Below are 25,281 nucleotides of genomic sequence, written 5' to 3' on the forward strand. Positions count from 1 at the left end.
TTAATATTCATTTGAGATTTATTCAGGTCATAATTATACATTGTTTGACTTAAATATTGTCCCTAAAATTTTGCACAAACAACTGGCATGGCAGTGCAAACAGCAGGTCGACAAATAAACGTGCTTTGATACAGATCATTTCCATCTTGTTTTAGTACCACGGACCAATGGGAACACAAGGATTCAGATATGATGCTCTTGTGAGCACCATCAAACAATCCAAAAAAGAAGTTTGGGATATTAACAAATCTTCATATAAAAAATCTTTGTAAAATAAAGCACAGCATTGGGATAAATATTACAGTGCATAAAACACATGCAGTCAAATAAAATGTTCTAAACTCGGTGTGGAGTAGTCTACCAATGTTTTCAAGTACAGGATCTCAGTGCTGTGACATGCCACAGATCAGGATATTAGCAAAATATTGGCAGCTTGGTCAATATACAATGTAAGCACTACACAAAGAATACTAAAAATGAAGACCTTTCCTCCTGCATTGCATCCTGCATTGTAGGAATAATTTTTTTCTATTTTTTTCAGTAAAGACATGAGACAAGCCATAGCTTTTAGCATCAAACTGTACATTATGTTTAATGTGATACCATGCCATCATTTTCAAAATATTGCTAGTGGATGTATGGGCTACTGATGATAATAACGCCTTGACATTACGTAGACTATCTAATTTTCAACTTACTTAAAATATACCATTACAGTTCAAGTAAATGAAAAGAATGGATCATTTAAAATCCTGTCCTCTGGTTGTGATCTATTGCTACTGTATACTCATGTAGTTCCAAAAAATACTCAAACATGAGCAGATCACAATCAACATAAAGAGTCATATAAAAACTCCTGGTATTTTTCACTAAATACATTCTGGCATTTATCTAACATTTGGTGCAAACAGATGACAGAGCTGTAGTTGCTGCTTTTAGCTCTCCCATAGCTTCTTGACAATGTTTTCTGAATGCGAGTGCTAAAAAAAATGAATCTTGCACAACCTCAAGATGCAGAAGTGATTGTTCATAGGTTACTATTTCAGAGGAACAGAGTTTTCTGCGAGACTGTTGAAATAATGTACATTGTGAACCGTTTTTCTGTGAGATATTCTGCAAGATATGTGACTTTTTCTAAAAAAAGATTTCTACTTGAGAAAAACTGGACTGTATTCCAAACAAGTTTCAAGCTGTGTCTCTCATACTCGGTTCCAAGTCAGCCAGTTCTTAGAGTTTGAGCATAAAAAAGACTTCACTGTTATCAGGCTCTGGGGATAACTGGGACTGTCTAGGAGAGGGGGATCCTAGAGGGGTGAGCTGACTCAGCAGGTCCAGGCTGGTGCAGGGACTCCGGGCCACGCAACACGCCCCTTCGGGGTTCCCCCGCTCCTCAATGGGGCTAGCATTACTTCCACTGCCAAAGCTACTAGTAAGGCTAAAGCTTGCACTTCTGCCCTGGACCAGGCCCTGGAGCCTTTGTCTTTCTTGGGCCTTCTTGGCCCTGTTTGCAATGTACCGCACCCTGCTTTGGCTCCTCGAGGACGTCCTCCGCACCAGGGTCTCATCCATGAATTCCTCTTGAGACTCTTGAGGCTTGTTTTCAGGGGCGAAGTCACTAGCGGTCAAGGGCTCCACATCAGTCAGCTTCCGTAGTTGCTCTGTCAGATCGCTGAGTGGCCGGGACTTCTGTGGGCTGCCCCTGCGCAGCTGGTCCCTGGTTGGCCTAACAATGAAGCTGCGGCTGATGCTGCGGTACTTGCTATCAAAGTTACAGGAAATATCCTCAGAGGTCAGATCCCCAAGGCTTTTGGACATGGAGGCTGTAGCTGTTGTAGCAGTTGGGATGGTAGATGCAGAGGAGGGCCTTCTGGCTGATGACTGCTTGAGCCCTTCCATGTAGAGCCGGCTCCAGGTGTGCCTCCTTTGAGTCAGTCTGCTGGGAGAGTCCACTGAGTCCTGGGGGGGTTGCAGAGGGCGGGGATTAAGCTCATCATTGGGACACTCACTTTGCTGAAGATTGGGGTTTGACTTGCTCTTGCTTACTCGCAGGGCATCGTAAGAGACTAGAGCTGAGTGATGGCAGTTGACCCAGTGAGGGTCACAGGTGCTGCTGGCTGTGGGCAGGCTGGTGAGGCTCTTCCTGGCCAGGTTAGGCAGGGACAGGTCAATGACGGTGTCACTAGAAGAAATGCTAGAGGAAGAGGACATGCTGTCCCGGTGGCTGCCTGGCTCCAGCTTGCTCCAAAGGCGGTCATTCATGGTGGCATCTGTACAGACCTCTGGTACTGCTGACTGGGCCTGCCCAGCTGAGGCTACAGCCACCCGAACGTGGCCCTCACTTTTTGTTCTTCTCACTGGTGCGTGTGATGAAAGATTGCTGAAAAGCACTCTCCTGGCGTGGGATGTCTGAGCTGCAGGAACTGCAGGGGTTCCAGTGGACACAGCTACAGCAGGAGACTCCCCTCTGTGGTCAGACTTCAACTCTGCTGTATCATTTTTCCTTTCTGTAAGAGTTTCTAGGGTTCCCCTCTGGTTTGGCATGGGCTCCATGGATGAATGAGTGCTTCTATTGGTTTGGGTGTCTTGGCTGCACTGTAATGGGACCGTTTGCTCAGTAGGGGTCGCCAAAGGGAGTGAGCTGGTTGTGGAAAATGTAGGGAGCTTGTTAGGGTGTCCGCTCACTTTGATAGAGCTATCTACCATCCCATTTGAAGGAATGGTCAAGGGGGAGTCTGCATTTATTGCTGTGGATGGTGAGTGCAGTGGTGGTGAGGAGTGAGGTGAAGACAGGCTGTCTTCTGGAGTGGAGAGAGAGCGGATGAAGCGTGTGTTCCTGGCATCTCCAGAGTTTATTGCAAGAAATGGAAGAGGGAGAGCTGGTCTCTGCACTGTGGAACAATCTATGGAAAGAAAGACAATACAGAACTTTACCACTCTCATGAATCTGTTTCGTGGTCACTGAAAGCATTTTGAAAGTAGTGACAACTGACAACTAGGGATGCACCAAACGGACAAGTTTGTTCCACATTGGGCTAAATGCAGTTTGCTGTTCTGCTGTTTTTTGCTGTGGTGAGCTAATTCTGATGTGTAAAGCTACTGCTCATATTAAATCATTGTTTCCTGCATACTTTACAATAAATACATTTTAATGTGAAGGCAGGGGTAGGCCTTTAGTAAATGGGACATGTTGACATTTGTTGTTACCAAACTACCAAAAATAAAAACGATAGTTTTTCTAAAATAAATTTTGTTGGGAAGTTATTTTGAAACTCTGCATTGACAAAATACATTTTATTACATGTTTAACAAAGAGAATGGCTCAGAAAATAAGGACTGATGTTGAATCTTAGGAATGACAAATGTTTAGCACCTAGAGTTCAAATACAGATCAACATTGTTTAGCGGGTTGGTTTTGATCCATGAGGAAAAAGATTGAGCCATGCAAGAGATATGGATGGTGGGTGGTGGTGTATGAACATCTTATTAAGATTATTTGGTCAAACTATTGTTTCTAATGTCAAGTATGAACTTTCATGTTCAAACATTAAAAGGCAATTTCAGTTTATTACAACCTAAATCTAATTTCTCTAGTTTGACCATAATTTCTATTAGTTACAATGACATTCTACCATCCAAGTTCTGAGATCTGTGAATGTGACAACATCACTAAAATTCAACAATTCACATAAGAATCACAATTCTCATCTTCTACACTTCTGGATCGATTCACAAATACCAAAAATCAATTTTTAAAATGTCAGTTAACAACATCATGTTGACAGAATGAAAAAAGGCTGAACTGAATTGTGAGGGCAGTGCAGCACCTGGACAGGCTACAGCGTGCACATGCTAGAGTTATCTTGTAGTTCATCTTCAGAAAAGGCAAACGTTTAGGCACATTTTTGATTTAATGACTAAACAACTATCTTCTTGTGACGAATGTGAAGTATATTGTGAACATTTTATGAGCTATCACTGAGAGACTAATGTTTGTGGAGCAGCGAACTCCAGCACTAACAGCCGAGACCGGCTGACCAACACACACTGCAGCATTTAAAAATTTAAACCAACTCTGGGGTGAAGAAAATAACTTGGTGCAGTCCATTTTACTTCAAAAACCCTTCAGTGTCTTAGACGACAATGGCTTTCCCAGATCTAACGCAGCAGAGAGGCATGACATTATTAACAACACAGCACTCTGCCTCCCCCTTCCCTTACTCCAGAGAGAACACACCAACTTCTGTTTTTACAAAAGACATTTAACCATTGACGTTGCACAGTAAAATACACTTTCATTTCGTTATTCTCATACAGGCAGAAGACAAATTAATGCAGTTAACTTTTTTAAAATCAAAAAGACACTTTTCTCTGCTGATGGTGTTCAAAACATCCCTCTTCAGAAAGGGCCAATTTCTCAATACCTAGAGTGAACAGTGCCCGTCCCCTAAACGCCTCTCATGCAGACTATCAGTAGATGCTACAATTTATCAGTGTTGCCTAAATGCCTCATATGCAAACTATCAGTAGAAGGTACAATTTACCAAAGCTCCCTAAATGCCTCACATGCAGGCTATCAGTAGACAGTACAATTTACCAATGTTCTGTGAACGCCTCAAATGCAGACTATCAGGAGACTATAATTTTAAGTTGAGCTGAAGTTGATACGGATGAACTGTAGTGCCTGTTCAAAACATGCCTGAGACACCCTGCACTGTGTCTTAAACATACATACCAAGTTCCCGTGTGTGAGGAATGCAAATAGTAAAGCTTAATTATGAACTTTTTCAATACATTCTCTATGGTAGTTCTTATCACTATGGATGTAATCCCCCCTCCGACCACAATGTGGATTGCCATGGCAGAGTGGCGCTGTCCGTATTTCCGCTCATTGACTCCATGGACAGAAGAAGAAGCAGAACCAGTGTTGTTTATGAGGTATTTTCACATATTTCTGAACATGCCTGAGACATCCTGAACTATGTCTTGAATGTACATGCCAAGTTTTGTTCACAATACACAGTTCAATAATATTCAAGTCATTAATTCTACAGATGTAATACCCATCTCTGACCATAGTGTGGGATACAATGGCAGATTGGCACTGTCCATATTTCTGCTTGTTGACTCCATGGTTAGAAGAGGCAAATCAACATTGTTTATGAGGTATTTTTATATATTTCTCGAGAAAATGCTCATCCAAAGAACTTCACACTCGACACTGCACTTTGTTGAGTCCCCAGCAATACATCCGCCAAGTATGAAGTAGATTGAATTAACAGTTCTTGAGATATGCGCAGGACATACATACATACATACATACATACATACATACATACATACATACATACATACAGATGTACAGACAGACAGACAGAGGTCCCTTGCTTTGCTAGTTGCCAGTTAAGTTTCATACTGCATTTCAGTGGACTGAGGACACCAGTGAATGGTTTGGCACATAGTGTACTCTAGTAAGAGACTAAAAATAGTGCCTGCTTTTATTTATTTATTAAGATTATTAGATTCCCACCCCTACTGACAAGCCAGCACTTTAGCCATATCATCTAAATCACTTTATGTCATTATGTAAGTGAAACTAAAAGTGAAGACACTTGAAAACTGTGTGCCCACCACTACAGCAAGTAAAATGGTGAATGGACTGCATTTATATAGTACTTTTATCCTCTCCGACATGTGGACAGGATGAGCCGGGGATTAAACAGCGACTCACTCTACCTCCTGAGCCACAGCCACCTCATAATTAAGAATGGTACGTCAAAGTTGAACTGGAGAGCCAGTCTGTAAATGGCAGTGGATGTTTATAATCGGTGGTTACGGTTACAATTTTACTGTTTACCTTCATTTTGTCTTCCAAATAACTTTGTTAAAAACCTGCCTCATCATAATCTCACTGCTGTTTCTGATTCACTGATGTTTCTTAACCCATCAGTCATCTTTTTAGTGATGTTGCCGTCTTCCCAGACCTCAGCAATTAATGTTGTGAGTAGGCTTAAATGTTATTATTACTGATAGGATGTGCTGTAAAAACTACAAAAATAAGACTCTGACAATTGAAGTTTCAAAACAAAGTACTGGCCATAATACATAAACGTGACACAAAGTCAAGGATTTTGTCATCCATTTGGTTGCAGTGGAGTCAAACTAGGAAACTTTTCCACTATTTGGACCTGCACCCCTATTGTAAGACATGATGTGAACAGAATAAAATAAAAAGCTGATATGGTGTTCTTGTCACTTTCACAGTTTCAAGAATGTGAAAATGGAGAGCAATATGGATTTGAAACCCCAACTAACCCCGATAGAACAAAAAAAACCCAGCGGTGACATGGAGAAGCCGGCAGATGAGATAGAGATTGATGGGTGAAGTGAAGGTGAAGGTTGCATTTAAAGGTTGCGTGCATTCAGCAGTTTACCTGGCTCTGGTCATCCCCTCAATTCTGCACTAGGAACAGAGAGAGCGTGCAAAAGGGAAAGAAAGGAAAAAAGGAGTTTAGCAAAACACTGGAAAAAAGAGGGAGAATGGAGGCAAGGAAACAGCTTACAGAAAAGAAAAGCATTTTAACAAGAGAGATTATAGACTGATCTCCAAATCAATGTGAGAACAAACATCATAGCATTCGTTTCACACTGAATAGAGAAATGAGAAGTAAAGCTGCTCAGATAGAAAGTTCATCATTAATGATTTACTAAAAAGTATCTGCCAGCATTGTATGACTCAAAGTGAGGTCAGAAATTTTAAATCCAACTTTTGAAACATACTTGGACCAAGTTTTCCCCACAAGATTAAATGTGAGAGTAAAAAAAGTGGATGGTCATCACATGATAAAAAGAGAGGGGCTGGAGGGAGTGGGTTTGGGGAAGAACAGCTGGTGTTCAGCTGGAAGTGGACTCCCCTGAAACATGTCACATGCAGGGGGGAGGAAGGGGTCTTCACCTGGGTGCAGCAGACATCAAGGTGGCTTGTAAATTCCATTTCTTGGGCATGAAGGAGTCTCAAACTACTGTATGTTTCAGACTTGAATTGAGTGGTAAACTACTATGCTTTTAGATCCTTTACTTTAGCTTGTTAGGCTGTGGTTTGTAGTTTGATGGCAGAGTGGACGCATTATGTTGAAAGGTATTTATCTTTCTTCTTTTTAGGTTTTTGGTCAATGTAATGACTGCAATAATTGCCCATTCATCTATCAATTTCTCTTGACTATACACATTAGCTCCCCGGGTGAGGACTGGCTATTTTCAAATGCAAATTTCTTCTAGGATTTATTTTTACATTTTTGTTATGTTTTAGCCAATCAGAAGTTTAGAGAAAAGGCTGATAAGTAGCATAGTCTAGCTAACAACTCCAGCTCCACTTCCAGAGCTTTCCAGGTGATGTCTGGGGCATGTCATATAAGGGTGTGCTCTGACTTTGTTGTGTTTTAGACCATATGAATTACAATACTGTAGTTGAAATTACTTTAATTTTAGGTTAAAAACTTACCACTTCCCTCATCTGTCAAGCATGTGGGTAGTATCAGGTATTTAAGACAAATGGAAGCAAAATTGGAATCAGTTAATTGAAATATGAATCAGCGATATCTTGAAGGTTAAGGTGAGAGCTACAAAAAGTAGAAATTAACTCTAATTGGTCACCAAGGAAAGAAATAAGTAAAGATGTAAATTTTTACCTTAAAGGATGTTTAGTGAATTTCTATATTTTTCTTATTGTCAACAAATCTCATGTGCAGAGCCAAACCAACAATGAACTCATCCAACTTCCAAGTCTTGTGTGTGTATTCAAAGTCTGATATATCTTCTTCCTCTGTGCTGTAGGACGCCATTGTTGTCCAAAAACTATTAAAACATGTTAATGAGTCACACCGCTGCACTGGGTGACATGTTCCTTCATCCATGAGTTTGTCTACTGTAGTTAGTTTAGAAACGGCTCGAAAGAGTAAAATTAGTGATAAGCAACCTCTTGACTTTATACTGAAGATCTTGGTTTATAATGTAGCACAAAGTCAAGAGGTTGTATTATGTAGCACAACAAGCTAGCAAAGTCTGAAACAGAACCTGTATGCACAGTGGCATCTGCTGTATTAGGAACCTCACTCCTGAGGGTTACTTATATCTTATTGCTGTTTTTACTCTCGTTTCTAAATAACTACAATAACCACAGCAGTGCAGCTCATTGACGTGTTTTTAATAGTTTTTGGACAACAACGGAGGTATATAGCACAGAGGAATAAGATATATCAGGCTTTGGATACACACAAAATACTTGTAAGTATGATCAGTTCATTGTTGGTTTGGCTCTTCACATTAGATTTGTTGACAATAAGAAAAACATAGAAAATCACCGGCCAAATTCTTTAAACTATCAGGGACACGTGGGAGGAAGAACTTTTTTATGCACAGGTACAGAGCACAGTATATGCTACCAAACACTAGTGGTCTGGGGATGTACGGGGACTATCTGGAAGTCTACGGTCTACAGTACATAAAAGGTCCATTACAGACACTACACAGCAGCTAGCAGGTTATTGCCAAGGCTGCCTCAGATACATCTTACCAGCAAAGAACAAGGGGGACTTATGGCGCAACTCCTCCATTTTCTGGGCGAAAAGGGCGTTCATCTCACGCTGCAGGGTGCCTACAGCCCTCTTGCGGCTGTCGAGGACAGAACGTGGAGGCAGCATAGGAGGTGACTCCAAGCTGCTCAGACTGCCAAAGCTGTCACAGCTGCTGCTGTCACTGAGTGAGAGACCTTCATTTGCATTACTGTTTGTAAATGGGGCCAGTGTTGAGCCGCAAACAGTGCCATAGTTAGGGGGTGTTGCCTGCTGCCAATGGACATTGGTCCTGCAGTCTTGTGTGAGGCTCGGCACTGGTGTTACAGTATTGGGGAAGCGTCTACGGGGAACGCTGCAGGACCGGGCATTCCTCTGTGATGCATCAGGTTGTGTTCGGATTTGCTGGGCACCCAGTGTTTGCCTGCCTTTGGATCTGGGGAAGGGGACAGATTGGAAGAGAGCCTGGGGCGAGTACTGAAACTGGGACTCCATGCAGGACTTGGGGTGGGGAGGAGACTGTTGTGAGTCTGGCTGGGCAGCTAGAGGCTGGGGCTTGGCTGGGGGCTCTGGTTGAACTTGTCTTTTGGTTGAGGAGGAGCGGTTACTTTTTTCCTGTCTCTCCCCTTCTGCTATATTGGACTTGCATCCCTGCCTTTCCTCAACCTGACTCTTTCTGTCAGCCTCTGGACTCTCCTTGGAGCCGATCACACATGTGATGCAGTTGGAAGACATCCCCACCCTGCCTGAGCTGTTAAGCGCCACACGGGCAAACACCCCTGGCTTCATGTCCACGGGTTCATGAAAGCGGAGACGGCTGGCACGTTTCAGAGGCTCGCTCATGGGATACCGATGAGCAAAAAGTGGGCTCTTACCTTTACCCTCCTCTGGGTGAAAAGCCCCATTGGTGTCAGGATGGTCCCAGGGGCCCTTGGGTTGGTGTGATGCCAGTGAATCCCCGTTGTGGTGTTGTGGTGGTGTGGGCTGGTGAGAGGTGGCAGCAGAAGCCTTGTCCTCAGACTCTCGCTCCTCACTAGCACCCTCTGAGCTGTAGTCTTTGGTGTCGATGCCGATCTCTGCGAAGCCCTTCTTGATTTTGGGCTGGCCTTTGGTGGGTGCGCTGGCAGTGCGGCGCAAGAGGTGGGCACCAAATGGGTGCTTACGGCCGTGCTGTGCAGCAGCATGGCTGTCCAGGGAAGCCTGCTTTGGGTTTCTGTGAAACAGCCCTTTTATGCCGCTGGCTGCTCTGGCCTGACACAAAAACACATCAAACAGGACAAACACATGATAAATCTTAATAAAACAAAATAAATAAGTCACAGTGAAGTCATAAAAAAATGTTTGCCATAATGTAGCTGGTACTGGTCGACACCACATTATTGCAAAAACACAGACAGTTTTTACATTGAACATGCTTAAAACGTAACAAAGAAATTCCATCAATATCCACATTTATCTGAAACATTTCGAGTAATAACACATAGGAATGATCACTCATGATTGTAAATGATCATTCAGCTGTAATCCATGCTGACCAGCTTTGAATTCCACTTGGATTCAAATGGTTTGCCTGTTACACATTTTGAGCACCTACACATTTGTATATAGCAGCTGTAGTCCCAATAGCACATTATTAGTTAGACAAACACATGCTTGAAGCTACTTGTCAACGGTAAACATACGAAGAGCACAACTAAATACAATTAATTTAAACCACTGTTTATGGGAATTGAAAATTTCCAATTTTACCATCGTCTGACAGAAGGTGATAGGACCACAAATAGGTGTGATAGAACCACAAAAAACACTGTGGATGGATCTGACATCTGGAACACTGCAGCAATGGGTGAAAATTAATACACAGACTGCACCATGTTCATGTAGATTGGCTTACAAACACATGTGCCATCAGAATAATGAATGTTATAACCACATAAAATTCTATACACAGTGGCTTTAAGATGAAGGGAAAAACCCAGATTCCCAGGAATAATTTGTATAACCAATGTAAAGAAATGACTGAAAAATGATCAGTAGCAAAGCTTTCCTCCAAACAGTTTAACTATTTTAACTGGTTTAATGTTCAAATTACACAAACCTAAAAAAGTCTAACACTGTGTGGATGTCTCCTGTACCTTTAGGTGCTTTAAAGCATGGTAAGGGTCAATAATGATGACAATGACAAAGACATTCGGACAATGACATATATGACTGTGAAACTCACTTTGACAGACTCTGACAAATGACATTAGACCAGTCCACAGAGATGCCAAAGCAAATGGAGTTTCAGTGAGACAAGGCATCATATTATATTACCTAAAAACTTTGCTATTACTGGTTATCAAACATTTCAAACAATGTGAAAGAAGTAGATCCAAATAGTCTGAGTGTTGACCACTGAGGTGAAAGCAACAGTGCAGACAAAAAGACAAGACAACAATAAAGAAAAGTTGTCTTTGGCTGAGTGAAAAAAAAGGAGCAGGTGGGCTAAATCTTGCAGAAAATGCCACACAGGGAACTCAACATGACAGTTATCAAGCTACCAAGAGATGCAGCTAAATTAATTTTATTCTGCTGCCTAAGATGCCTTTGGCCAGCAGTCCGACATTATGTGAAGTACACTTGTTCGCAGTCTTACAAAGAGGCAGACAAGAAGCGTTATATTATTGTTATACCCCTGTTCATCTATGTAATGTAACATTTGTCCCAGGGGTGGCACCAGAGGACAGGCCATGTCATTGCCTAAATCAAAAGGTTAATCATCTGTATGGTGGCTAATTTAAGACACCTGAGACTCATCTTGTCAGCCTCAGCTATTTCAGTCGACACATCGATCAGCTACAGCTGCACTTTGTCAGCCTCAGCTGTGCTTCAGTTGTGCTATGAGCTTAATATTAACATTGGAATGGTAACATAACATTTCTGCGTCAGCATGCAAACATTAAAATGTTAACTTGCTAATATTTAGTGTCAATTTAACATGTTAGCACACTATGTTGTTTAAAGCTCAAAGCACAGCTGAGGCTATTAGAAATGTCATCATTCATTTTTGAGATATCTCGTCATTAACTCATTTGCATTTGGAAAAAAAGGCCTCCTGGTGCTACTTTACAAAAAGTCAGGTAATTAGCAGCCACTAAATTACAGCCACACTGTTGAGAAAAAGGGGAAAGACTAGACAATGCTACACGTCCAGCTGTAGTGGATGTTGCTAGGTATGCTCTATGAGTGTAGGGGAAAAAAACTAGCAACTTAGCATTGAGAACAAGAACTGGAATTTATAAAATACAGCAAATATTAGATAACCAACATGGGATGCAATGGTCTGATCTAGAAATTAGAAATGGATCAAAAACTTGTGGGTGTGCCAAGGTGACAAAGTGACAGATTAATGTCTAGACTGTCGGTAACATAATAAACATGTATTCCCCAAAACATCAGACTGTTCCAAACACTGATATGCTGGGATGCTACAGATTTAATATACAGCACATTAATTTAAATAGACAGTATTGTCAGTTTATCTGACAATAAACTACAGTCAAGAACATTTCTTTTCTGGGAAAAAAAACCTAAGCAGACAAAATGATAAAAAACAAAAGACATAAATGTTCTCAAAGGAACTGGAACTGTAAACCCTGCAGTGCAGCACACTGAAAAAAAATTACTAATTTAAGAGGAAAAAACACTGCAAAAAAAAGAGCAGAGAGAAGTCACTGCAGCCTGGCAGATTTACTGACTCACATCTCTTTCTTCTCTAAGCAGCTATTCACGTGTGGAGGTTAAAGACATTGGATCTACTTGGGGGATCAATGAAGATGCAGGTAGGTCAAGCCTTCATAACTCATGTGAGGCATGAGTTGGCCTTTTATTTTCTAATGCTTGCAATTGGCTGACAGGAGGGGTGTATGTGCAAGGAGAGGGTGTCACTTAGGTGGCAAAGCATGTGGCTCATGCAAGATGCTGACTGGGTCTCACTACACCTGAGTTTTGATTGGCAGCTTCAGGGCTCTTAAAAATTTCCTGCCTCTAAATGGAGCGTTTGGAAAAAGAGGAGTCCACTGAAATTACAAACAGACAGAGGAAGAGAGCGAAAATCAGAGAGTGGGAGGATTAAAGAGAGAAATAATGGGTGGGGCGAGAGGGGTCAGAGAGAAAATACAACAGTAAGCACATGTAACAGCTGAGAAGGAGGAAGTTCAAAGCAAGGACAATGTGAACAACAGAGAGGCCATTTACAACATGACTGGAAACAGCTGACTGCATTGAAATTGAAGAATCACAGTGAAGTTAAATTAAAGCCTGTGATGATAGCAGCGACTGCATTATTTATGACTCAAGAATAACATTTTGAAACAGAGTCACTCTATGGTAACATTATTATCAACAGAAACTGCCACTTTCATTTCATTCTGCAAGTGTTTCAGCTGGGATTTATTTGAACAAAAGGCCTATTTTCCAATTCATGGATAAAACAGCCTTTATTTAATCTCAAATTGAGGGGGTGAGTAATTACCACAGAGACATGGTTTAATGCCTCACCCCTGGACCCTGAACTGATCTCTTTGCTAAGATGGTGTCTGTTGACATGATACTGACCAAAAGTTAAACACTGTGACAAAATGGAGATTGAACAGGCCTCTGGGGAGATCATTTCTGACCAATAACTAAATTGTGGCCTGAACTAAAAGCACAAATGACCTCTGAACCAGGAGAAAGGATTGACAACTCAGTAAACATGGACAGAAAACTGTCCTCCTTTTGGCCTCTTTCCCCAGACCAGAGTTATAAAGTCTAACTGATATTCCCGGAGGACATTCATGGAGTCTCCCTGCAAATCTGAGCCAAGTCTGAATTTCAGGAAAATTAAATGTCTAATCATTATGTAAATCATGTAATGTTGTTTGGTGTAACTTTGATAGTTGCATGATAATCTATTTAGGAGATATTAATATTAGATTTTATTACAATTTTAATACATGTGACTACTACCCTCTGATAAGATTTTGAATTTTCTTATGTAAAGAGTTAATGAACGTTTATATGGTAACTATGCAATGGTATTTTAAAACCACCTAAGTGTTTAAATTTTGATCTTTTAACCTCATAGACAATCATATTTTAATAGTTAAATTGGTAGTTGTATTGAAGTTTCAGAATTCACAAGGCAGATTGTTAAATCAGTGTACCTCCATCCATCTATCCAATCTATCTAGGCTACAAGCATAGCCAATGACAGTGTTTTGAGATTTCTCCTGATTTCTATCTTTTGTTATTATTCAGTATGCATAGATCGACTTCAGGTTCTGGGATTATCCATGATGGTACAACCTACCAACAGACTGGAGGGCACACATTAATATTAATAATACCAATGTCCTCCGCCTTAGATCTTCGCTTATTTCGCTTATTAGTTTGTTTTGGCCTTTCTCACTCTACATCCGATTTAAGAGAGGCGATTGAATTTCTGTCCAATTGGCGCTATCCAGCTGGGTGGCATGTGCTGTTGAACTGGATGTTGTGCGCTGCCGACTGGGTGGTGCGCAATGTCCACTGGGTGGCAGCGCAGGATTACTGGATAGGTGGTGTCTGGTAACTGGATAGGTGGTGTACAGTTTGGGTAGGGTTTTGAATTAAAGGGCTCTCCATACCTTGTCACCTGCCATCAGACACATGTGTTTGATACACTGAATTGGCTGAGTGCAGAGACGCTGACCCCCATGAGGCGCCATCTTGCTATTGTTATAACCAAGACACCACGGTTACTTCCGCCATTTGGTCCTCACGTGACGTGACTTCCTCCCATAGTCACGTCCACCATCTAAACTCTTGTGCAACGTCATCACAACAGATCACGTTCACTATCTTGCCCCCCACCCACCCACCTCCTCAGCTGTCATCAATAATAAACATCTTAAATGCCGCTGAGTTTATATAATTTTAAAGTTACACAGTATGTAGATATCTATGTGTATAAACAATAACATCACTGCTGTATTTATGTCTTGTCTTATTTTGAGTGTAGATGGAGCAGCTACAATATTAGCCTAGCCTGGATCAATCTGAACTCCATTCAGAAAACAAGCATTTTAACAGTTGTTTGCTTGTTGTCTTGTGGACAGACCTGACAAAGGATGAATTCAGGCTTTTTACAAATCGACATCATATGTAGTTATTTCTGCATTTACTGCAATTAAATCACAGCAAACTCTAAGTTTATTTACACTCCAACCGGCCGTTCTGAACGGGGCTGTTTAGACAGGATGAACAGGCTGCTGTGCTGCTTGATCCTTGTGGTATTTTGACCAAAGCATGTCAGATACATTTTATTAAGACCCCAGAGAACTGTGTTAACTTGTGTTAAAGGTATAATATGGCCTCTTTAATGTTTAGTATGTTGATAGAAAGACTAATTATGAAAGTTATTATGAAATGGATGTATCATGCTGAACTGTTTTCTTTTAAATGATTTTGATATTTATGTATAACATTGCATTTAAAACTCAAAACTTAATTGTTATTAATAATTTAACCAGTGAAAGAAATGTTATTTATCACCTCAAGTTGAAGTTAACTACACCTTAAAATCCCTGAAAGAAAGAAATTGAATATTCATCAACAATTCGGCGCAAAAACAAACCCAAAGCGCCGCCCGTTTTGACCAAAATCATGTAATCATGATTTTGGTCAAAACTTTGTTTGTTTTTTGATCTAGTATATGCATATTTTAAACTTTCATTGAAACAAGTTCTGTTTGAGTTTGTTCTATTTGTAACATTAAGTCTTGTGTTTTCATGTACAGTACTTTATTTTTGAAGGAAATGCTGCTGAAGATTTGAGTGTAGTCAGATTAAACTTCATTTGGCATTCAACTAAGATTACAAGAAGTCAACCAAAGGCTGAATCCTCAACTCAGACTGAAACTCCACTGTGAAGAAGAAAGTAACATTGAAACTGGATAACAACCTGGTTGCTGACAGCATTCAGCCAACCAGGAATTAAACTGAAAAGACTCTTTCCAGAGCAGCCTGAAGTGGCTTGACTCCTCTTGGTGTTCATCACAAACCTGGACCCGTCGAGACGACATCTCTGCAGCAATGAAACTCATTAACACAGCTTTGGGATCAAGGGTTGATGTTGAATAACTTTAAAATTAAAAGATAATTTCTTTAGAGAAGTTGAATTAGCTTTCCCTTAGCATTCCCCATTGCAATACATTAGCCTTGAATCACACAATTTTCTTCATTATTTTATTTTATTATCATTTATAGACCTAACTATTCTTTTTATTTGTTATTTTATAGTTTATCATGTATTTTCAAGATCTTTAGCTAATAATAAATGTCTTCATTTATCCTAAGAAGTTGTGTTGTTTTCTTTGAACACAGCAACACAGAGGTCACTGCTTAGACAAGAACTTACAGTTTTGAGACTGATTAATTAACCAAACTGAGAATTAAATTCAAGCTTTAATGTTTCCTCCGGACATTAAAGGTTACTTGTAGGAGGTGGTGCCCAGACATACACACTGTATATTATAAGAACATGAATATATTGTACCCTACATGGCCAAAAGTATGTGGACACTCAAAGTATGACAACACCCAGCTGATGTTTGGACTCACAGTTGGCATCCTGTTCATCACAAGGTGTTGGGAAACTGGGAAAACTATTTCTTTACAGACCTGGCCTTTGTGCATGGGGACACTGTCATGATGAAACAGGAAAGGGCCAAACACAAACTGTCGATACAAGGTTGGAAGTAGACTAAAATATTGTATGCTGTAGCATACAATGTCAAAGCATTTCCCCGGTTTTAGGAAAAGCACACATATGGACAAGGGTGTCCATATACTTTTGGCCATACATTGTGAGTAAAACAGGCTATATTCGGTGCCTACATATTTAGTTTCTTGAAATCCTTCAGAGTCCCACCAGCTAGGAGCAAAAGTCCATTGAACATGTTAGGTGAGCAATTTTCTCACATTTCATTAAATCCTAAATGTATGTGACACAGGTTTTAAGCATTTTAGCCTGATGGTGCAAAGAGACAGGAAACAGGGGAAGAGAGAGAGGTATGCCACTAAAGTCCACATCCAGAATCAAACCTCAGACGTTGAAGTGATGTGGTATGCGTCATTATCAGTAGGCATTAGGGGCCAATGATTTAACAGAAAGAAAAAATGGAAGAAGACAATTTAAGAGTGGTCACCTAACAAGTGAAAATGTCAGAGCTTAACTTTTCCCATTTCATGTCTTTTTTTCCCCAAAATGTTGCCACAGGGAACAGTAGAAGGACTGTGGAAGAGTAGTTTGGAAGAAGGATCACTGTCAGTCCTTCTGGTCGACTGACAGAAAAAACTGTAAACTTAACATCATCAAAAAGTTTATGTTGTGTATTTATTGGCTGATGTATTATCAGATTATTTAAACTCTAAAATACACATTTCTATATTTACCTTAAAAAAATATTGGTTGGGCTCTAATTAACACAGGGTATTGTTCTACCGGGGTACATTCATGTTTTTAAAATCCATAATTGAGTAAAGCTGTTTCAAAAGCTCTAATTTTGGGGGAAATTTCAATTGTAGAGCACAGATGGCAGATTCTTCTTACTTTTCAGCTGGTTTCCTCAGTATTACCTACCTTACCAGTAATGTCATTCACAGCTACATGAACAAAGATGGAAGCCTCTTCCATACCCTCCAAGTATACGTGGCGATAACCTGCACACAAACACATCACAGAAACAGCAACAAGATGAGTGGAACACAACAGACTAAATAATGGCTATAAATAACACAAACTGTATCAACCAGCAGTGAAACTAAATGCTGTTCCACACTGATACCAAGTCCATAAGCTGTGATTTAGATCCTATCTAACAAACAGGTCACATGCTAACAGGTAATATTAATACTGTAAGATATAGTGTACCCATACTTGAACCTGTGCTACTCTATGTGCTCCTGCTGGGTGGTCGTATTCACAGATTCACCATAGATTTCAACTCCTACATTGATGACACTCCTGTCTGCTGGCTGTAAAGCTGTATGACAACTTTCTCCTCTACATATAGTGTTTTAGTTGTGAAAGTCAGTTTGTATGATTTGGATACATGGTTGCTTGTGAAGCACATCGTGTGTCATGTGGCTTCTGGGGTGAGTTCAGGCTCATACATCAGTGTTTTGTGCTACAAATACCAAACCTGCTCAGTGAGCACAATGTTTTAGTAGTTTTTAGTAGTAGTTTTTTTTATAGCAGTACTAAAAAACATGAACTTTTCAATGAAATATTAGCCAGTTTTAACAGACAGCTAGACGTCTTAGCAGCTGCTCCAATAAAAAAAAATAACTTTGGAAAAAACAAAGTAAAAGCCACAAACCTCTGCTCCATAAAATATATTTTACTTTCATAAATCTCCATTAAATCATCATGTTTCGATCATATTCTGAGCTGCTTGTTGACCAGTGGCCGCTAAAGACTGAGGATCAACCTACAGATGGTGAGCCACGTTGCATATACTTTGTTAGCTTGGTAGAGAGCAGAAATGAGAGAATATCCAATTGCAAACACGTATCCCTCAAACAGTCAATAGGAATAGAAATATTTCCTTTTAGCTGAAGTCCAGTTTTCCCTTAATACAAAGAAATAATTAGTAATCAAGGCACTCCCCCCAAAAGAGTACCAAAGATCCACTTTCTTCCAAAACACACCCACTAGACTATAAAAAGTTTTTACAATTCTTTGTCTGGTGCTTTCTGGCGGCTGCTGATGCTTGTTTTCTCTCGGCTTGCCAGCTGTTATGGTCCGTTCACTGCAATTTAGGTGTTGTCTTTTTCACTTTATGCTGAGGGCTGAAATCTCCAGAAAGGGACTCTCAGCTAAAAAGAAAGACTGAAAAGACGCTTAACGCCACAAGCCAAGTATCAGTTTAGCCACTGCATGCCGTTTGCCATTTGAATATCTTTTAAGTTTTTAGAATCTCCAATTTTTATTGTGTAGTTAAACTTTTTTATAAGACTTTTCCAAGGACCCTTTTTGTTAGAGCTTCAGCATCGAACACGACAGACTGCAACTGAATGCATCAAGACCAAAAACACACAAACGATCAAATCAAAAGCTAGCAAGTAATTCCTGCTGGGGGTAGCTAGCTGTTACTACTTCCACATTCACACAGACTACTTTCATCTGTCCACTGTGATTAACCCAAAAATCTCTGTTTTCACTGACAGTGGAAATGTGTTCATTTCCACTCTGACACCGCAGTAATGGTGGTGGTGCTTTAGAGTGCAGCACATAAATCAGCTGCCAGAATTAGTCTACATCTTGAGACGCTGCATAGGAGTGCTGGGTGGCTAGATAAACTGTTTTCCAGCACCTAACTCCTCCTAAAACCACAAATTGTTTCTTTTACATTTCACTTTGTGCACAGATAAAAAAATAAGATACAAAATATACATCATAAGGCTTTAGGAGTGTTTTTGAACTAGCTGTTTCCCCCTGCTTCCAGTCTTATGCTAAGCTAGGCTAACCACATCCTGACTCGAGCTCTTTACTTAACACACAGACATGAGAGTGGTACCCATCTGACCATCTCTCTCTCAGAAAGAAGTTAATGAGCATATTTTCCAAAAATATTTAATATATAAACTCCTGTCAACAGTGTAGCACTGATCAATTTTAGAATAAATATATTGGATGAAGCCTCTTCATCATATACATTTGGGATAAATTAGAGAAAGGCAACATTTCTCAGTGCTTGACTTTTAATAAACTTTCACCTTGTTAATCTTAAACCTAACACTCTTATTTCTCTTTCTCTCTGCAAATTGAATTTCAGTGTCTGAAATTATATCACACAATCATAAGAAATACAAGGCAAAAACAAGGCTTTTAGAGGTCACCATAGAAACACAATCCATGGAAGAGGCAGGTGAGATGGAGGGTACGTACCAGTTCCATCGAACAGGTTCTTCACCATGTCTTACCTGGCATCATGCTGTTGAAGGCGATAGTGCGCTGGCCAATGAAGTCCTGGCCGATGGGGTCATGGTCCCACACAAGGAAACGCACCAGGGCCAGCTCTGGCATGTGGACCGTGAACACCAGAGTCTCCTCCCACATTGGGTTGAACCCTGTCAGACCGTCCCAAGAGAGGTCGAGGAGGGGAGGAGGAGGGGGACGAAGGGGAGGGGAGTGAGGGAAGAGTGAGCATAGAGAGGACAGAGGAAGAGGGAAAAGACAGGAGGGAATTAAGAGAGACAGTGAGAGAATAGTGTGAGAAAGAATAAGAAGAGATGAAAAGTTAGATAAATGGAGAGGAGTGAAGAGTGATAGAGACAGAGGACAGAGAGTGTGGATGGTCCAGGAGAGAGTCGGAGAGCAAGCTCAGCAGTCATCAATTATTCAGAGTGTGAGTGTGTGTGTGTGTGTGTGTGTGTTAGCATGCAGACTGAGAGGTGCTGCCTGTGCACGTCTCTTCATGCTGAGCTCATCAATAACGGATCAGAACCCATACAGACAGCTCCAAGAGTCACATTCAACCAATGCACTGCACCAGTCTGCACATACATACATCAATCACATGTCAGAAGCAAAACACAACAAACCACAGCTCACCTCTGGAAACGTGTGCAAACATGTGTAGCTCAGTTTACAGAAAACAGCACTGAGGAGTGAGATTTCAATTTACACAGTAGTCAGCTAGCCTTACATTATCAATACATAACACATAAATACATATATATACTGTGTCTAGAAAAGAGGGGGATTCATTTTCTATAGCAACAGGGAGACCTTAAGTATGTGTGCTTCATGTAGACAGGTGAACCTGAATAATTCACCTCTCCATCAACTCACCGTTATCATCCACCACTCTGGTCTGCTCCTTGCAGCAGTCCACCGGAAGGCCGATGATCTCCACTTCCACGAAGGGATCAATGATCTGACACAGAGATAGAACATGGCATTGATGCATTGCTTAATTTGTAACACTTGTTCTGATGTGAAGTTCAAATACTTCTTAGGTACTTCATGGCATGTCAGTTTTTTCAAGGGTGGATCAGTCTGGTTTCCACTGTAATTTGACTGAAAACCACCATCTGATTCATCTAAGGCATTTCAAAATGCCTATATGTTTTATTATAGTTGAAATGATGTATTATAACATGCTCCTTTACAAAAGAACATCAGAGCTAACTGGGTGTATGTCCTACCTCTCCTCTGTCTCCAAGCATAGAGTCTTTGGGTTTGGGCAGCTGCTGTCCACTGATGATCTTCAACACCAGCTGTTTCTTCATCTGACCCGGCAGCGGGTCCTCCAGGTTGGGGTTAAAGGCACCTGCAATTAGCAGACAGGGAGAACATGGTTTATTTGAGATCCTTCACGTACAGCATCAACAGCTGCACCTCCTCCACTGCTCCTCTGTCCCATGGTGTCCCCCAGGGCGCTGTGCTTGGTCCACTCCTGTTCATTCTTTACATGCTCCCTCTTTGTAACATCCTTCATCATGGTTTCCATTTCCACTGCCATGCTGATAAATCTACCAAATCCATTGTCACTGCAACTCTACCCTGACTGACAACTGCCTGGCTGAAATTAAATATAAATAATATTATGAAATTAGGACTGTGTAATGTGAAAGTATACTGTACAGGCCCGGCACAAAGTATAACAGAGTGCTGTGACTCATTCCCAAACAGTTCCATGGCGTTTCTCTGTTCCTCCATTGTGTGTGACTACCCTACAGTGAGACAAACACACACTGCATCTGGACTGCTCACATGTGCCACCTGATGGATAACCTGGATAAATTATTTCATCGCCCTTCATTGCCGCTGCAGCATTAGGCCAATTGAAATGAGTGACATCTGTAATCAGTATCAATCGTCTTGCTTACAAAGGTGACAAAATGTAAATTTTAGATACAGACAGAAAGGGAGAAGGAGAGAACCTGAATAAAGTTGATATTATAATGTTATACAACACTTCATTGCAAATTTAAACATGAATGAATCTTTTTTAGGTGCTGACCTTCACACATGCATGCAGGTTTGATGATGTAGCCACAGTTGCCATTGCTGTAGAACTTAGCTCTGTTGAGCTGGAGGACCCGACCCTCTGACTGGTAGTTCAATGCAACTGAAACCAAAGCAGTTCAATCATTATTGTCAACAGGATGAAAACTGGATTTTAATGAGGCCAACAGCTACAGAAGAGGAGCAAAAGCATCATGAGCACTTCAGCTGACTGACAGAAAGTGACTAACAGAAGCAGGTGTAATAATAGCAGCAGTAGTGTGTAATAGTGTGCAAACTCCCTGTGGGTTCATGACAAAGTAAAGAGATATCAAAGTTGTTGACATGTGGTGTGAGGTTGTACCAAGCTGGCAGCCAGCGTTCCAGAAGGGCTGAGGGTTAAAGTTGGAGGAGTCCACACGGTAAGAGGAGGGATAGATGCGTGACAGCTGTCGCTGGTTAAAGTGGATGAAGGCAGTGGCTTTCTGCTGCATCACCTGGTGGGCTTTGGTTTCACTCAGCGATGATACCTGCCAGCTGCAGCTGGCTGCCGGGGAAAACACACAGACACTCATTACACTGACATTCACATCACTGGTTATCAAGTAGCTTTCCACTAACAAGAGTTTTTGAAAACTTAAACTATTAGGAGACAATGTCTTAAGTCCTTATTAAGGTTATTTTAAGTGAACTCAATGCAGCAGTCACAAGTGCTTAAAACGAGAAGTACAATGTTTGCATTGCACTGGAAGCCAATGAAGTGATTTAAGCAGTAGAGTATGTGAAAGCAGAATAAGTCAAATACCTGGCTGTAATGTTTTATCATTAACTACCGTGCTCTACAGAGAGGCCTAGGGAGCCATCTTATGTCATGCCCAAAAAAGGTAATGTGTTGGACTTTAGCTCAGTAAAACATGTTAAGAGCTATGTTTGGTTTGGGGATCCCTGGTTCCAGTGTTTTGTGTATTATTTCATATGTGTGTTCAGTGTTTTCAGACAATTTCAACGACAAGTAATATTGTTGGGCTCTGCCTGTACACATGAGGACTCTGGCTACTGGGTTTTAGATGTGCTGTTGTTTATTTGGGAGCCAGCTTGAGATATTCTGATATGTTTTTCAAGTGATGAAAACCTGTCCTTGTTATGTTACTGATGTGAATTTGAAAGTTATCATCAGGCTTTTATACACAGTGCCTATGTCACATGACTTACTCTGTTCAGTCTGAGCATTGACCTCACTGGGCAGAAATTCATTAAAACTAATGTCTGACTTGCAACATGTTCAACTCATGGCGTGATGACATCAGCACTCTACACTTTGTAATTATACCTCATCATAAGCGTCAGAGTAGTCAACCCAGATATTGCTGTGTACCTGTTTTCCAGGTAACAAAGGTCAGCAGTCTAACTGAGTGAGCAAAGCCAGTGAGCAGAAGTACACACCTTGTGCATCAATATCATAGAGGCCCACAGACCGAGTGTATTTGACCAGGTCAGACAGAGCCCTGGACAGCTTCATGGTCTTCTTCTTTCTGTAAGTTCAACAAAGATCAGAGGTTACATAATGACTCACATGAAAAAAAACCCAAAACAACAAAGATCATGTTACAGATCAACTGAACAAATCATCTCATTTGTGGTGGGCTGATTCTTGTTTATTGTTTGGCTTGCTGACCCTCTCAATGCGCCGGTGGATGGTGGCTGTTGCATTTCCTCTGACATGTTTGTTGTGGTCACCTTTCTTCTTGTTCTGTTTCATGATTGCTTGCAATCAGTGATCCACTGCCACCACCCACTGCTATGGAGCACTTTTCCCTCACAACCTTTGTTTACACTCTGTTTCATGGGAACAGATATGACCATTTACTGGACCACTTTAGTACAGCACACAGAAGTTAGGGCGGGTGTGTTCCATTATTTTTTATAGAACTATAACTTTTGTTTTTATGAGATGGAACTTTTTTGCAAATTTAGATAATAAATGTATGTATGAAACAGTGGCATGAAGAACAGAGACGAGCCTGGATCAGCTGCTTCTCTGGATAACCCAGAGTGAAATTTATTCAACAGATTTACCTTTGCTGTGAAATAAATCATTATATGTATATGTATATACAGTGTTTCCCCTAGGTTGAGTGGTTAGGCCTGGTGGGTGGGTGGGTGGAGACAGCACATCCTCTACATCAGACACCAGAGGGGTGTGTGTGTGTGTGTGTGTGTGTGTGTGTGTGTGGCATACTTGCTGTGGTGTAATGGGGCTCGGGAGGTGCTGCTGGTGCTCTCTTGGTCTGTATCTGTGTCTTCAAAGCTTGATGTTTTCTTCAGCTTGGTCGTCTTTTTCTGCAGTAGTAACAGTTATTCAAAAAGGTGATGCGTCACAAGTAAGATACCACAGAGTAAAGATGAGTTTCTCTTCATGTGTATTGACTACAGGTGCAAATTCACTGTTGTGCTAACCCTGGTACATTTATGTTGATGTTGTTAAGCTGAATTTTGGAAATTAGTGTTCCAAACTCTCTCTGAAATCTTAAAATGTCCTATCTAGTCATTCTATAGAGTATGGGGTCCTTTCTTATCCTTTTTTGAAAAACATGAGATGTCATCTTTGAGTAATTGCTCCTATTTTTATTCTTATTATTATTATTCTTACTTGACTGCAAATTCTGCAAGGACTATTACAGTTTATTGCAACTGAGGAAAAAATGGGAGATTTGTGTGCAGTGTGAATTTCAGCAGAAGTAGCTTAGTGCAGGATGCAGTATTGTGGCTCTGCTGCTTCAATTTTGTGGAGCTCAGCAACAGGTGAGTTTTCCTAACTAACAGTCAGTGATACTTGTATTTGTATTTTCTGAGAGCAAACTAAAAAGAGAGGAAATTAGAAGGCAAACCTTGCGTTTAGAGAAGCTCCCCATGAAGGAGCGGCCTGTGCGCTTGTTGCTGCTGGGGTTAGCCTCATCCGCTGTGTCCGTTCCATCGTCCCCTTTACCCTGATGGCAGAGGAGCATCTTAACATATTTTGTAAGGAAACTTTTCCTGGATTTTAAACTGAAAAACAGACAAATTCTGACTATTTAAAGCAGTATTCATAGATTATTTGGCCACTATGGGGCCAATATCTGAACAAGGTGTAAGCACAACATTGACAGAAGATCATATTATAAATGTGTTACAGTAACTGTTTTAGCAAACTGTCGCCTATTATTTTTAATATAAAAATATAAATGAATGCAGCTGACTGAAACTGGTTGCTCTCTGGAATTGTGCTCAAGACTACTGTACTGATCCATCAGAGGTCACTTCACCATAACAGTTTTCTTTCACTCAAGAGTCTCAATGTGGTAGGCTGTCTCTTCTTCACCAATAAACAAATTCACACTCTGAAGGATTATAGGACTATAAAACCAAGATTAAAGCCTTTTTAAATATGCTCCAAATTTAACCAAATGAGAATATTAGTTCCAGACATTATAGGTCTGTAAATCTGTCCTCTTGATGTCTGTATGTTCAGATTAGACTGAGTTATGACTAAAAATGAGGAGTGAGAATTTTGAGGCAAACTGCAAATCAGCTGGGGTGAAAAAATATTATTACTGCAAAAATTTGGGTGTGGTTTGCATCAGAGTGCATCATGTGTTCATATCAGAATAATTCATATACAGTTCATCCCCAGTGTGTAGTCCATTTGAGTAGTTAG

At 40.7% G+C, this 25,281-nt stretch overlaps 1 protein-coding gene across 5 annotated transcripts in view; it reads right to left on the reverse strand.

Moving 5' to 3' along the window:
• Window positions 1-25,281, reverse strand: part of plch2a (phospholipase C, eta 2a) — a 76,073-nt gene continuing 50,792 nt past the window's right edge. Inside the window, exons 12-23 of one of the 5 annotated variants that reach the window (XM_042409731.1) lie at window positions 24,476-24,574; window positions 23,827-23,927; window positions 23,031-23,119; window positions 21,952-22,134; window positions 21,604-21,711; window positions 20,786-20,910; window positions 20,430-20,514; window positions 19,559-19,705; window positions 17,214-17,293; window positions 9,443-9,818; window positions 6,432-6,455; window positions 2,817-2,900 (exon numbers count right to left, since the gene is read on the reverse strand). In XM_042409731.1, coding sequence (XP_042265665.1) covers window positions 6,442-6,455; window positions 9,443-9,818; window positions 17,214-17,293; window positions 19,559-19,705; window positions 20,430-20,514; window positions 20,786-20,910; window positions 21,604-21,711; window positions 21,952-22,134; window positions 23,031-23,119; window positions 23,827-23,927; window positions 24,476-24,574 — 1,407 coding nt within the window. In that variant the 3' untranslated portion in view covers window positions 2,817-2,900; window positions 6,432-6,441. Of the gene's footprint in view, window positions 2,901-6,431; window positions 6,461-8,569; window positions 9,819-17,213; window positions 17,294-19,558; window positions 19,706-20,429; window positions 20,515-20,785; window positions 20,911-21,603; window positions 21,712-21,951; window positions 22,135-23,030; window positions 23,120-23,826; window positions 23,928-24,475; window positions 24,575-25,281 lie in introns of all 5 variants that reach the window. The other 4 variants (XM_042409732.1, XM_042409730.1, XM_042409729.1 and 1 more) reach the window with 4 other exon arrangements.

This window comes from Thunnus maccoyii, chromosome 4, assembly GCF_910596095.1.
Source record: "Thunnus maccoyii chromosome 4, fThuMac1.1, whole genome shotgun sequence".
Taxonomy (NCBI): domain Eukaryota; kingdom Metazoa; phylum Chordata; class Actinopteri; order Scombriformes; family Scombridae; genus Thunnus; species Thunnus maccoyii.